The sequence below is a fragment of the Thamnophis elegans genome, chromosome Z (genome assembly GCF_009769535.1).
Source record: "Thamnophis elegans isolate rThaEle1 chromosome Z, rThaEle1.pri, whole genome shotgun sequence".
In the NCBI taxonomy this organism is placed as follows: Eukaryota; Metazoa; Chordata; class Lepidosauria; order Squamata; family Colubridae; genus Thamnophis; species Thamnophis elegans.
Genome location: NC_045558.1, coordinates 81364425 through 81380014, shown reverse-complemented (window position 1 = coordinate 81380014; position 15590 = coordinate 81364425). Strand labels below are relative to the sequence as shown.

General features: G+C 35.3%; 1 protein-coding gene across 2 annotated transcripts in view; it reads left to right on the top strand.

Annotated features, from left to right (window-relative positions):
• Window positions 1–15590, top strand: part of DDC (dopa decarboxylase) — a 65287-nt gene that overhangs the window by 1858 nt on the left and 47839 nt on the right. The window contains exons 2-4 of one of the 2 annotated variants that reach the window (XM_032236738.1): window positions 6102–6309; window positions 11073–11291; window positions 15461–15574. In XM_032236738.1, coding sequence (XP_032092629.1) covers window positions 11091–11291; window positions 15461–15574 — 315 coding nt within the window. In that variant the 5' untranslated portion in view covers window positions 6102–6309; window positions 11073–11090. The remainder of the gene's footprint in view (window positions 1–6101; window positions 6310–11072; window positions 11292–15460; window positions 15575–15590) is intronic. The other variant, XM_032236739.1, reaches the window with a different exon arrangement.

The following is a 15590-nucleotide window of genomic DNA, read 5'->3' as shown; positions in this document are numbered from 1 at the left end:
CACTGTGGGTCTCTTTAAGATTGTAAAGGAAGTGAGAATGGCCTATATTATATGTAAAATAAGAAGGACCAAATGCCTGCTGGCTAGGCAGTGCTGACAGGAAACCACCAGTGTCAAGGGAGTGCTCTTTGTTCCTGGAAAGAAGTCCTTGAAGGCATACCAGAGAGGGGACATGCTGCAGTTTCTCTTGTGGTCTTCTGCTCCCGTTGTTCTCCCTTCCCCAGCAAAGTGCCAGGCAGAGCTGCAAGTAGTAGTAGAAGAGGGGATTTCACTGGCTGTCTCCTGAGAGTCATGAGGTGAGAGACATGCAAGCCTATATTATATGTGGAAATGGCTCATCAGATTATGAGTTATTTAGTTATGAACTAAACTCTGGATAACTACTGGATGAGTTGGATTTAAAAACAAAATTAAGCATAAACAACTGATAAAATTGTTGTCTTCACTACAAGAGGAACCAGATTGCCATGACAGCTTTAGTTTGCTAGGATCAGCTACATCATCGGTTGTGCTAGTTGACATGAGCTTCTGAATTACTGTCATAGGGAAGCAAAAAGAGAGAGAAAAAAGAAAAAACGTAATTTACTTTATTTCTAAGCAATGACTATGATATCAATTTTTGAATATTTGGCACTTAAAGAAAGCATAGAATCCTTGAAACAATCCTTTACATTTTTTAATCAAAAAGTTCAAACTAAGAGTCTGTAGTAATACAAAGTTCTGGCAATACTAATAAGAATGAAAAAGGGGACCAACAGGGAAGTTTGGAAATAATTCTTCAGATATAGTAAATATAAAGGACTTAAAAAAAAAAGGATAATGTATTAACTATGCCCAGGGATGGATTTCAATTTTTTTTACTACTGGTTCAGTGGGCATGGCTAGATGGGGGACTGTGACAGAGTGGGTGTGGCCAACTTGACATCATTCATGCACACTTAGTCACATGGCCCCCTCACCAAGCCATGTCCACCGAAACGGTGGCAAAAAGTTTTGAGAGGTGGGGCCCCTCCAGCCTCGCTAAGGGAGTGCCTGCAAACTACCCAGTAAGGAAAAAAGGTTTTTGTCCTCCCCATCCCCCATAAGCACTCTGCAGGCTTCAGCAGGCTGGGGAAATGCAAAAATGTCTCCTCAGGATATTTTCCCCTTCCCCGAGCCCTTCTGAACCCTGCAAAGTGCTTCTGGAGGCTGCAGGAAGGCAAAAACCCCTCCATTTTTATGAAAAATGGCCCATCTCTGGGATTGGCATGTGCACACCAATAAAAAAGGAAAAATACATTTTTAAAATGAAGATTGTTTTGTGTATGTGCAGAACAGAAAATAAAGATGGTGGCATCCAGGATAGAACCAGTCATGTGTCCGGCTGAGTTACTACCTATTCAGCCAAACTGGTAGGAACCCACCTCTGACTATGCCCTTGAAAGAGAATTCCCTAGATAAGGAGATTCAGATAACAGGTCTTTTAAAAAAAAACAAAACACAGCAGATAAACCATCAGAAGTTATGAAGAGAACCCAGAAGCATAGTGGCGAAACAGCAGGGGAAATAGCAAGCTCTGAGGAGTCTCGCGAAAACCCAGCCAGTGAACCGTCGTTGGGAGGCTCTTTGAGCCAGAACCATCCTGAAGTGACAGTGAAGAAAGAGAGGCATTTTTGTGACCACAAGGAGCAAGGCAAGCTCCTTGGCAGGTCCGAAACAAAGCTCTCTAGACTGGCAGCCATCTTCAATGACCGCTCTGAAGTTGGGTCAATCCAGATCAAGTTTAGAGCAGGAGCGATGATCAGACAGCATGTGGAGACCGGGCAGAAAGCTGGCTGACCCAAGGGTAAAGAAACATCTTTAATTTGGAACTTAAATTTTTTTTAGCGATCTAAAGCAATGGCTAAGTGGCATTTGGAAACAAAGAGATGGGAAGAGAAGAAGGAAAAAAATGGTGACTGCCCAAGAGGTTTATGACTAAAATATTTGGATTAAACATCTAAAAAAGGGAGGAAGGAAGGATGTAGAGAAAGTAGAAAGACCTATATTGAATGGATTTAAAATTTTTGACTCTTGAAAATATTGACAATTTACTGATTTGACTGATTGCGAGATTGTGAATGCCATCTACTGGAGGGAAGAGAGTATAACAACATCTGGCAATAAATAAATTCCAAACAACCATATTTCTTTTTTCCTCATTAACCTCTTAATTTTTACCCTGCTGCTTTTGTCAGAATTCATTTAAATGAACATATGTGTTGTTACATGTAGTATGTTTGATTCCATGTATGGTTTTCTCTGCAAAGGAGGGGTTACTTTTGTCCTAGTTCATTCAACTTTTCTGCTGAATTTTCTTTGATGTGTTAACTATAAAAGGGATTGAAAACTGAGAGTGGAAGTCCTCTCTTTGAATGAGAGGAATCCTTTTTAAACAGATCAGTGTCCATCCCGTCTCTCCCCACTCCCTAACCAGACTGTGAAGAAGAACTACAATGTTGATCTGGTCCTCGAAGAAATCTAGTTTGACACCCCTGATATGGACTCTCCTGCTTGTGCAGGGAGTTGGACTAGGTGACCTCAAAGGTCCCTTCCAATTGTGTTATTCTATGTTCTAGATGAGCATTAACAGGATCATGGTAAGCACGTGGAATTGTATATATGGAAAAGCAGTGGGCAGGTACAAAAATGTCAGTGATGTGTCAAATTACTGTAATGAATGAATAAACTCATTTTTTTCTCAATTAAAAACATAAAAATCCTGGTGCCTGAAAGCAAATTGTGTTGTGACTTCTTTTTATTTATGTGTATAAATAAATAATACTTTTTAAGCTCACCTTTCTGACTCTGAGTCTACTGGAGGGCAATAAACCACCAGCTTTTCTGGCTAACAAAATTTAATGCTTGATTTAAAAATAGTTCATTGTTTTTACTTTGAAGGCTTCTGATTTGAAAAGGTCATATTAGCTAACTTACAAAGCAGATTTTATTGTTGCTTAGAGAATTTAATCCCTCCTAATCTGATTTCTAAAGAAATGTTAATATGTTATTTCTGCTTTAAAAAAGAAAGGGAAAAATAATGATCAAATATATGTTTTTTTATTTCTTTTAATGCACAATACGTCCCATATTTGTAGCTCAGAAATGTTTATGCAATGTTTGCAGTTAACAGAATGGCCTATAGGAGGAGCAGTTATTCTGCCATATCAAAGTCTTATAAGTCAAGTTTTCAAGGGCCTGGGTGTTTATCAGATCTCTGATTTCTTCTCATAACAATGTAAATAGTGCTATATTTATTATTTATTTTATTTTTTAAATACAACTATTGATATAATGGCAGTATGCACAGTAGCCACATAGCTAATGATTATTAATTGTTTAAATCCAAATATAGTGATTCAATAATTAGATAGTAGAATGACTAGATTAATTTTTTAGTTCTTTTAAAAATTATGATATGTTTAATTGTAAGTTATAAAGCAAATGCCAATATTTTGTAGATCAACAAAAGTTTAGTAGGAGTTTATTCTAGATCTCTATTTTTCCCTAAAGGAAGTAACAGGCTGTAGAGAGAAAGCAGAATTGCTTAACTCATTCTTTGCATTGGGCTTTGTGCAAAAAGAACTATAGCCCAACCTACCAAAAACATAACTGTAAAAGACAGTTTTAGAATTAAAAATTAAAATAAGGAAGAAAATAGTAAGAGAACAACTGTTTGATCTTGATGAATATGAATCACTGGGCCTTTACATATTATATCCCAGAGTTCTGAAGGAGCTGGCAGATGTTATCTCAGAACTATTGTTCCATATCTTTCAATAATACAATGCAATAAAAATTGTTCTGCACATGTGCAGAAGTGAAAAACAAGATGGTAGTGCCTACAGCGCCACCTGGAGAACCAGTTCAGGTGTGTGGCAGGCCTGGATCACTGTCAGTTCAAACGACCCAGGCCGCCAAACCACTGCTAGTTTGGTCAAACCGGTCCGAACTCGTAGGAACCCACCATTGATTTGGTTCCCACCTTCAAAAAAAGGGAAGGGGAAACAGACCCAGGAAGCTTCAGAACAATCAGCCTAACAATATAAATACCTTTGAAGATACCGGAAAAGATAATTTAAAAAAACAGATCTGCAAACATCTGGAAATGAATAAATTTATAACTGGAAACCAGTATATTATGCAGCAGGTCAATTTATAATTATACAAGACAATTTTGGCCAAATTCTTAAAATTGGGTTCAGTTCTGCTGTAAAGGATTCTGAGAGAGAACTAGCTGGAAAATAAACATATTGTTTAAAAGAGGATATCTGAAACATATTTAATAAAGAGGCATAGTCACTCTCACCCAATATTCCTATAATTTCAACTCCCTCTATCATTTCTTCTCTGTTACTAAGAATTAAGTCCAGTATGGCTGTCCCTCTAATTCTATCCTCTATCTTTTGGATGACAAAGTTGTCAGCTAAGTTGGTTAGGAATCTATTCAAATTTAAGAATTAATTCTTAAGAATTAGCTAAAGTGGTTCCAATCATCAAAAAAAAAAAGGGGGGGGGGCAGATCCAGGAAACTACAGACCAATCAGACTAACCTCAATACCTGAGAAGATACTGTAAAAAATAATAAAAAAACAGATTTGTGAACATCTAGAAACAAATAAAGGCATAACTAGAAGCCAGCACAGATTTGTTAAAACAGATAATGCCAAACCAATCTTATTTTATTCTTCAACAAAGTGACTAAATTAGTAGATCAGCAAAATGCTGTGGACTTAGTATATTTAGACTTCAGTAAGGCATTTTACCAAGTAGATCACAATCTACTTCTTGGTAAGCCAAAAAATGTGTGATAGATTGCATCAGCACTAGATGGATTTGTAACTGCCTGATAAACTCTATTGAAAGAGTGGTCCTTAATGGAACTACATCTACAAGGCGGGAAATAAGCAGTGGAATACCACAAAGTTCTGTCTTAGACCCAGTACTCTTCAACATTTTAATAAATGACTTAGATGAGGAAATAGAAAGGGAACTCATCAAATTTGCTCATGACACTAAACTGGCAGAAATAGCCAACATCCCAGAAGATAAGCTCAGGATCCAAAAATATCTTGACAGACTTGAACAGTGGATCCTGTACAACAACATGAAATGTAATGTGGAAAAAAGTAAGGTTCTCCTCTCCTCCCCCCTCCTCCCCTCCCCTCCCCTCCCCTCCCCTCATGAGATTAGTATTTGGTGTGTTCCTTGAACTTAGCCAGTATGTGAATGTATTTATTTTGGAGGATTGCCCTAAGGTGAGAAAGGAAGGGCCTGCATTTGGTTCAGCAAACACATAAAGTATATAGAGTAAAGTAGAAGGCATCCCCCAAAGAAGACAACAGACAAAAAAACCTGAACTTTCTATGGTATTTAAAGCAAGAAGCACAGTATACTTTACAGAAATACCTACATATTGGATGAAGCTCCTTGGTCTTTAAAATATTACAGTCAACTACACAGTCTGGTTAATGGCTTATTTCCAAATTAGTTTGCTTAATATTATGACTATTTTCACTGGAATAGTGATCTGGTAAAAAAAACATTTAAAGTGAAAAATCATAAGCATCCTTAAACAATCCATATGGTTTTCCTTCTAAGACTGTTTCCCAGAGATAACTGGAATGCAAAACTGCATAATAATAAAATAATAATAATCTTGCAATGCACATCTGCAATGTTTGAAGAAAAATTGCATGATCTAACATCTGTTTCTGAGTTTCATTCTGTTTTGCTTCCTTTCTGTTTACAGTTTTTCCATGTGTGTTCAGTGGATTTATAAATGAAACACAGTTTTCATAAAGCTTTGAATAGATACAGCTCTATATTAATCCTGTGTCTACAGATAGGCCTTTGATTGATGTGTTCCCAGCATGATGCTTAGAAAGCTATTCTCCACACGCTCAAATATAACAGTGTGGGATACTAATTGTGCTCAAATATTTTCTTAAATGAATATCTGTGTGCCCATTTAAAACAGTACATTTAGAATCTCCTGCAACAGTGAAAGACAATTGATCAACCACAGATGAATAGTGCATTCAATTTCCCAGCAAATATGAAGGCATATTTATTTGCTTTAGGTTTGGCATAGTGTTTGTGTTGAGTACAAATGAATGGATGAAAAACAGGAGAGAAAGTGTGATGCTCAGAATATTAAACTGCAAAGCATTCTCTGATTGGTTGATGGAAACTACTTACTCTCAATATAAACGGACAAGAGCATCCTCTTCTTATAACTGTCACAAAGAAAGCAGCTGGGGAAACAGAGAAAACAAAATCTCTCAAACAGTAAGTAAAAGTCTTTATCATTTAAACTTAATTATTGAAATCATCTTAATGTAATTATCCCCGGCTTGGATCTTGATGAAAAACATCTCCCTGATAGCAAAATTTCAGTGAGGATTCAGTTAGTCAGTATACTAATGTTAGCATTTTATTGTTCTGCTTGGGCTTTTTAGTATCTTGTAAGATGTTTGTATTTGAGGAAGAAATAGGTTAATATTTCAAAATATACTGATTTTCTGTACATTACAGAAAAATTGTATAGTAACTGTATAGTACAGAAAAATTAAGCTTTAATATAGTAAAATAGATATGGTACACCAACATTACGTCTAATAATAACAAATATACTCTTAATCATGCTTTAGCAATACTGGAGATTTATAGAAGGATATAAATGACTGCTTAATTATTTGTTTTATGTTCACAATAATTGAACTTGATCTTAAGCCTAACCTATATATTTCAACATAAAGGAACTTAAGCAGAACACATTCTCAAATAAATTAAATACTTTAAAATGAAAGAAGAAAAATTTAAATTTACTAATGTTAGTAGAACTATTAGTATTATTACTTGAAGGCACACATAAGTGTGGAAATTGTTTTATTAAAAGAAAGTAAGTATTTTAATTACAAAAATGAAAATAATATTCATTATTTTGACATTTCTATTAAAATAAATTTTAATATATTCTTTCTCTTGTTCTATCCTAATATATCAGATGAATCTGTTTTATTCCTGTTTAGGCTGGTTTAATTACTGAACTATTAAGTGTGATTATGCTGTAGATAGTAAGGAGGTTATTAATGTTTTTAAAGTATTCTTGAAGTAGTAGTAATAGTAATATTGGAAAGTCATATTGAGGCAGGAAGGGGTACACAGGTAAACCCACCAGGGGTCTGCCAGGCTGAGAAGCCTTTAATACGCTGAAAACTATAACTTCATATTAGCTTAACATTTAGCTTTGGTGCACTTTACTTCAAACTTCCTCATAAGTATTACAAATATTACCTGAACATGTCACAAGCTACTGCACAAGGATAGCACAGGAAATCAACATGGGTGTAAGTTACTGAGAATAACAAAGTTACAGAATAGCATCAGCATTTTACTTACTTGTTTTTAAGATTTTTGTATTCATTTCTGCTTTTGTACTATTCCAAAATGTACTTCCCTGTCCTAAGCAGGGTCTTTGACGTTTTGTATGAATACGCCTCTTGTAACGCCTTCTGATTGACGAAGTTTGATTAAAGGTATAAAATCACTGCCCTGGGTGTAGCCCTGGCAGTTCAGATTTTGGTGTGTGAACACGCTGAACTCGATGCATCAATAAACCTGTTTCTCTCGCACCTTCGTGGTCCTGGTCATTCATAAGTAGATTGATCAATAAACCCTCAATCTGCTGCAACAATATTATCTCATCCTTTCAATTATTTTTATAAGAGTTTGGAAAATATCATGAAAAATGTATTACATAGTTATAAGGTTGGAAACATATCAGAAAGTGGTTAATGAGACCCTCCAACAGGGGCTGTACTGTTATATTCTTTGTATAATAATAAAAAATTGAATTGAAATTTCTTTAATATGAACATCAATCAGATTTCCACTCATAATTGTATTAGCATCTGCTCTTTCAAAATATTTAAGTTATAGGAGTTGATTGCTAGTGTATTTACTTCTGTTGTGCTTATGGATAATCCTCTGTCTATCTAATTTCAGTAGAAATGCTCTTTTCCTAAGAAGAACTTTCAGTCAGTAAGTCAAGTTAGTTACTTTAAATTGTTTTGATGAGAGTATTAGATACCTCTCCTATTAACTCATTAATTCAGTGTTTTATGTGGTTCTTAAAGTAATGAAAATGAAGCAACAAATAATGCTACACAGAAAAACTATTTTAGACATCTTCACAAAAAAAGTGAGAAAGATGTCAATAAGTATATTTGGATAGTTAGCCTATACATGTTTATGAAACCTCTATATCTTGGGCATGTGTGATGTCAGGTGGTAGTGTGGTGAGATGTAACAAAACTTAAGTGCACTATTGACTTCATTGCTTTTTGACTGAGTGTTTGTCTATAATCAAAATCAATTCTTTTACATATTATAGAAGAAAAAGTCTTGACTTGGCTTGAGCCTAAATAACAATTGTCCATGTAATTTTTTGGTAACAGTGTAGAAGTAGTTTCTCTGCTTCTAACCACTACCACCTGACATCACACATGTTTTTTTTTTTTTGTATTCCATTTTAATCTACTGCTCAGGAAGTTTTTGTGTTATAGTCATTTCACCCACAACACTCCATTACAGTATAAAGAAGAAATATATATATATGTTTGTGTGTGTGTGTGTGTGTGTGTGTGTGTTGCATTTGTGCTGATAAATAAATAAAGGGAGACTAGTATAGATCTATTTCAGGCTATTTAGCTCTCATCAGCTAGCCATACCCTTACTGGATTTGAACCTGGTATGGCTAGCTGATGAGAGCTAAATAGCTTGAAATAGATCTATACTAGTCTCCCTTTATTTATTTATCAGCACAAATACTACACAAATGTAACAAAGGCAACAGTAACAGGGTTTCTGTCGTGATGGACTCTTGTGATGAGCTGATTGACAGATAATGGAAGCAGTTAGCTTCCTCCCATAATTGGGGCATACCAGGGGTTGTGACACTATATCTATATCTATATCTATATCTATATCTATATCTATCTCTATCTCTATCTCTATCTCTATCTCTATCTCTATCTCTATCTCTATCTCTATCTCTATCTCTATCTCTATCTCTATCTCTATCTATCTATCTATCTATCTATCTATCTATCTATCTATCTATATATATATATATATATATATATATATATATATATATATATATATGTTATATTTATGCTGATAATGTATTTATGTAACAAAAAAGGCAACAGTAAAAAAATATTGGGTTTCTGTCTGGATGGTCTCTTGTGACGAGCCGAAGACAGAGAGTGGAAGTGTGACCTTCCTCCCATATTTGGGCATACCAGGGGTTGTGACTTTAAATATAAATATATATATATATATATATATATATATATATATATATATATATATATATATATATATATATATATATATATATATATATATATATATATATATATATAAAATAAAGATCATTTGTTTGTTAAATGCAGTTATTTTGATTTTTTTTTTTTAAATCCTATTTTTCTGTGTATGAGGAATTAATTCATTGAGAGGAACAGATTCATAAGCCTTTGTGGGACTTAAGGAACCCAACTGCACCCCATGCCTATATTGTGCCTGCATTTATATTAATATATTCTGTCCAATTATGTTTATATTGCAATTTATGGTAAATGTATCATTTTATAGAGGTGTTTATCTTGGTAGGAAGACTGGCAAATAATAGATATATAGCAACATCAGAAGTTTTTAAAGACAAATATCTATCTTTTTCATTTACACAAAACACATCTATATTACACTACTTGAATTGCCACAATGTTTCCCCAAAATATACCAGAATTTGTAAATTGCTGTAGTGCTGATGCTTTTATTCTCATTTAAGACTTTCTTCAGGTAAGAGAACTATCTGTGCATGAATAATAATTATACACTAAATGACACTTAGGATAAAGTTCTGAATAATACCTCCAGCTCTTGTTAACACTGCTGTTTTCTGCAGTTATTACACATTTAGTGCAGTGAACATGCAGTGTTTGGTGAGAGAAAACATAAATAAATGCAATTTGCATTATCATGATTCTAACTTATATGGAAGCCTAACAATGTTGTGTGCATGTAAGTTTCAGTCATGCAAATTTGCTTAATGCCTCCAGGAGGACAATGTCATCTGAGTGACATTAAGAGTTAAAATATAATCTGCATTTTTGCTATACTGTAGTTGGATTTAATGTTTTTCAATGCTTGCATATTATTTTAAGAAACTTTTCATCCATCCTACTTTAAAAAAGTATAGATAAATAAAGCCTATATGGCTATTGTAGAAGATGACTAGGCAGAACCCAAAAGTAGGGTCAAATACATCTTCAGTTTGCAGTCACTTACTACCACAAGAGACCTAAGTCCAGGCCATCTATGAATTCCAATAACTCTTTTCTACTACCAATTTCCCTTGACTGTTAAGTAAACCAGATTTGGTGTACAGGGAGCATATAACAAACTTTTTAGTGGAATTATAGTTCCTGGTTATTTGTGCCTGATATTTATATTGCATTAAATATCCTTAATTTCCTTTTCTCCCTTTCCCATTGTTTTCTTATTATGCAGTGGTAATAATCCTATATTGGCAAGAAAGAATTTGTATTTCTATGGCTCTTTCCAGAGGTTAATAAAATTCTATAATTCATAAAATAGTTGGAAAATGAAATATATTTAAATATTTAACAGACTCAATCAATAGGCTTGTCTAGCCTTTAATATGAATCACTGTCCCTTCCATCCTTGGCTAGAGCCCCCTGGGGTAAACAAGGCTTTGTTCTTTGCCTGGCCTTGTTCTAGGGGTAGATAAGCAAAGCCTATTAAGGTTAAGATATGATAAACTACTTGCTCTTCGCATAAGAGAAAGCAGATATATACAGGTGTGCATATTGTACATGATCAGGATGAGTCAGCAACAAAGAGATAATCCTATCTGAAATTTGGCTCTTGGTTTGCAATTAGTTTCATATATAAAGAAGATAAGACAAATACACCTGTGCATTTTCTCCAAAATGTGTTTCTTTCCAATGTGTTTCTTTTAGGTTGCTTGAAAACCTAAAATGGATGCCACAGAATTTCGAAAAAGAGGAAAAGAGATGGTGGATTACATTGCAGATTACATTGAGAAGATAGAGGAGCGACAGGTCTATCCTGATGTAGAGCCAGGTTACTTAAGAGCCCTCATTCCAGAGTTTGCACCTGAAACACCTGAGAGATTTGAAGACATCCTTAAAGATGTTGAAAGGATAATTATGCCTGGGGTAATATTAATTAAGCAGTTTTGAAGATTTTATTTTTAATACTGATGACAAGAAAGTTAAGATAAGAGTGGAAGTCCAGCCTCCAATCTTGTGGGTTGGTTTCCAAATATTTTGTTACCAGGCTAGTAGCTGAATTTAGGGAATATCAGTGTGATATTCTTCTGTTTATAAGGATTTTGTGTGGTCATTAAGTCTTGTGATGGGAGAGTCATGTCAGGGGATGGTCTAATGATGGGTCTTGTGGTGGATCAGGTGTGTGGGTCACATCAGGTGAAAGTCTTCTGATGGGTCAAGTGAGGATCTTGTGATGGCTCTTGAAATGGGGAGGTCGCATCAGGTGAGTGTCATTGGGAGATGAAGTTTTGGCTGGGGTTGTGTGTTGATTGCGGGTTTGTGATGTCATAATTGGTTGTACAATTGATTCGAATTCTCAGAGGTTTGTAGCCTGTTTGTAGATCAATGTGTCTGTAGATGGAATTGTTTGTGGAGTGCCAACCTTCAATAAACTCATAGGTGTGGTGGGTGATAGCATGGCCAATGATTTTTGTATTTTTCCAATTGAATTGGTGCTGTTGAGTCTCAGTATGGGTAGAGATTAAGAATTTGGGATCATGATTTTTACTACAACTGATGTTCATGGATCCTGGTTTTCAATTGATATGAGAAATAGACAAAAGATTCCCATTCCTTGACATCAATATAAGAAGACAAGACAACAGAAAACTGGAAACCCGCATCTACCACAAACCCACATACATGGACCAGATCAGCTTTGCAGCACACAAAAAAGAAGCTGCATTCAGACCCTCTTCAGAAGGGCCAGGACATACTGCAGCCTTACAGCAGTAAGAAAAGTGGAGAGAAATGGCTGTTTGATGTCTTTCTCTGAAAAGGCTATCCAAAAAACTTTGTATTCTGCCACATAGTACCCAAACCACCACAAACCACACAGTCAACTATCACGCAAAAACTAAGCCTATCACACACAAAAGGGATGTCAGAAATGACAGCCAGAATTCTCCAAGCTCTAAGAATAACAATAGCCCACAAACCCACAGCCAATTATCTAGAACCAAAGACAAGATACAGAAGGATGAAAAAAACAATGTAATTTACAAAATCAACTGTAACAATTGAAAACAATTCTATGTGGGACAAACATCATGTCGATTGAAAACCAGGATCCATGATCACCAGATAGCAATCAAATGCAACAATCCCAAATCCCATTGAACAGCACCAATTTGATTAGAGTAATACAAGAATCATCAGCCATGCTAGCACCCACCATGCTCACAAGTTTATTGAAGTTTGGCACTCCACAAGCAATTCCATCAACAGACACAACAACTACAAGCTTACTATCTTAAGTTTGCAATAATGGCAAATATATGTAGCTCAGATAAAGAATGAGAGTGAAAATCCAGTCTTGTGAGTTGATTTCCAAGTGTTTCATTACCAGGTTAGGGAACATTTGTTTTAGAAACTCAAAAGTTCAGTGCTTTATGTTAAGTGCCTGTAACATTGCAATCACAAGATATGTCAGTTAAAATGTTAGTAGAACTAGCTTCAAACAGCAATTGCCATATTTTTCAGAGTATAAGATGCACCTTTTCCCCTCAAAAATGAGGCTGAAAATCTGGGTGCATCTTATACACTGAATACAGCATTTTTTGCCTCCCGAAACCCCTCCCCATTCACCAAAACAGTGCATAGCTTTTAGGAGGCTTTCAGACTGCTCTTGGGGGCTGGGGAGGGCAGAAATGAGCAAAAAATTGCCCTTTTTTTCATTCAATTTGCCCACCCCAGTGTCACTATATAAACCTCCTAAAGGCTATGCATGCCCTTTTTTGACAAAAAACCAGGCCCATTTTTGTGAAAAATAGGCAATTTTTTGCTCGTTTTTGCCCTCCACCCCCCAGGAGCACTCTACAAGCCTCCTAAAGGCTATTCATGTCCTTTTTTGAAAAAAAAGGGGGCGCGTTTTCTGCAGAGTGCCAAAACTTTTTTTAAAAAATTTGCCTCTTCAAAACCTTGGTGTGTCTTTTACTCTGAAAAATACAGTACTATTATTGTGATAGCTTGTTTAGAGATATCAAAAAGTTACTGTCTGTGGTACAGAAAATCAAATGTATTTTTGCTCGGCAGACTTGATCTGAAACTGATTCAATTGAATCTTTGATTAAGTTGGAAAGTCATATAAAATGTTTGAAACAGAAAGAACTATAAAGAACAATTGAAAAGATTCTAAACAACGAAAATAAATTTTTAGGAAATATTTTATTTACTAGGCATTGGCTTTAGTTTTCTCTGCAATATCCTTTTAGCAGATCTTTTTCTCTTTCATTGGGCAAACAACACAGATTTTCTTTCTATCTATCTATCTATCTATCTATCTATCTATCTATCTATCTATCTTCAGCGGTTCAGCGGTTCAAATCTCACCGGCTCAGGGTTGACTCAGCCTTCCATCCTTCCGAGGTGGGTAAAATGAGGACCCGGATTGTTGTTGGGGGCAATATGCTGACTCTGTAAACCGCTTAGAGAGGCCTGAAAGGCCTATGAAGCGGTATATAAGTCTACTGTTATTGCTATTATTATTATTATCTATCTATCTATCTATCTATTGTCCATCTGTCTATCTCAGTATGGGTTATCAGACTCATGCCAACAGTTTAATTTCCAGACTTCCCTTGGATTTCTTATAATAGTTATATTTTTCATTTAACAATAGGCTAGAGATCATTGGAGATCATTCATCAATTTGTTGTGTCAGAAGAATCACATACTCATTGAAAAAAAATTTGTTTGAACATTTTGTGGACTTGCATACTTTAAATAGAGAGAGTGAAAATTATTTTGTTAAATTTTGTCATTTACATTTTAAATAGCAATGTAAATTGAAAAATGACCTATATATCTACTTGAAGTATCTATCTGAATTCTTTGCAAAAACAACTGGAATAATTTTATCATTGTCCCTTTGGGTGATATTCTAATAATGAGCTAAATATTCTCTAATAAACATTTTACTAGGGAAAAACGTCCTCAATAAAGGATGTTTTCCAGGCTATTTGATCAGATCAGATCATTTAATTTACTGTACATTGTCAACTCCTTCTATTTTTACAGTAGCTTATACCAATATGTTATAGGGTATATGTGATAAAAAAGAAATACACTGCAGATTCCATCAACATAATCAAAAATATAAGTGTTACAAAGCTCTATAATATAAATTTCCCCCCAACAATTTCTATATCCATCATTAATTATGGCATGGAATTATTTTTGTTTCATTGTTAACAATATGAATATGAGACCACAATGATCATATTTGCAATTAGAGACAAATGTGATTAGTTCAAGGGATTGGGTATGTTTCAGAGGTGGTATTCAGTAGATTCTGACCAGTTCTAGAGAACCAATAGTGGAAATTTTGAGTAGTTCGGCGAACCGGTAAATACTACCTCTGACTGGCTCCGCCCCATCTATTCTCTGCCTCCTGAATCCCAGCTGATGGAGAGGAAATTGGGGATTTTGCAGTAACCTTCCCCTGGAGTGGGGAGGGAATGGAGATTTTACAGTATCCTTCCTCTGCCGTGCCCACCAAGCGATGCCCACAGAACCTGTAGTAAAAAATTTGAATCCCACCACTGGTATGTTTATCCTTTATCCTGAACTAACTTGATTTGCCAATGATATTATATTGTTAAAATTTAGTTTTAGTGCTAAGAGGCTTCTTTTTAAACATAAAATGAGACAGAACCTGACTAGGGCTCTAGAATTCTCACAAGTGCTGATTTGTCCTGGTCCTGTCCTGCTCCTCTCCCCTGCTCTCCCTTATGTTTTTAAAATTTTAGTAAAAGACAAAGATAGGTCCTTTTAAAAGCCATGTAGACATAACTTGCCAAAAGTATCAAAATTGCTTCAATTTGAATTGCTCACTTTGACTTCAGGTAAAAAAGCTTAAGCATACTCCATGCCAGGAATATTAATGCAAACTAGGAGACATAGTTATCTACTTGGTTCTGTGTAGCTACAACAAAATAATTAGCAACGAATGGTCTGACATTTGGACAATATCAGCACTTTTTAAACATGCTTGTTAAAGCAAGGCCTTGTGACTTTTCATTCTGATAAATCTTTGTTTATATTCTTTTCCACAGGTGACTCATTGGCACAGTCCCTACTTCTTTGCCTATTTCCCTACTGCCAATTCTTTCCCGGCTCTTTTGGGTGATATGTTATCTGGGGGCATAGGATGCATTGGATTTTCCTGGGTAAGTTCTATGTGGG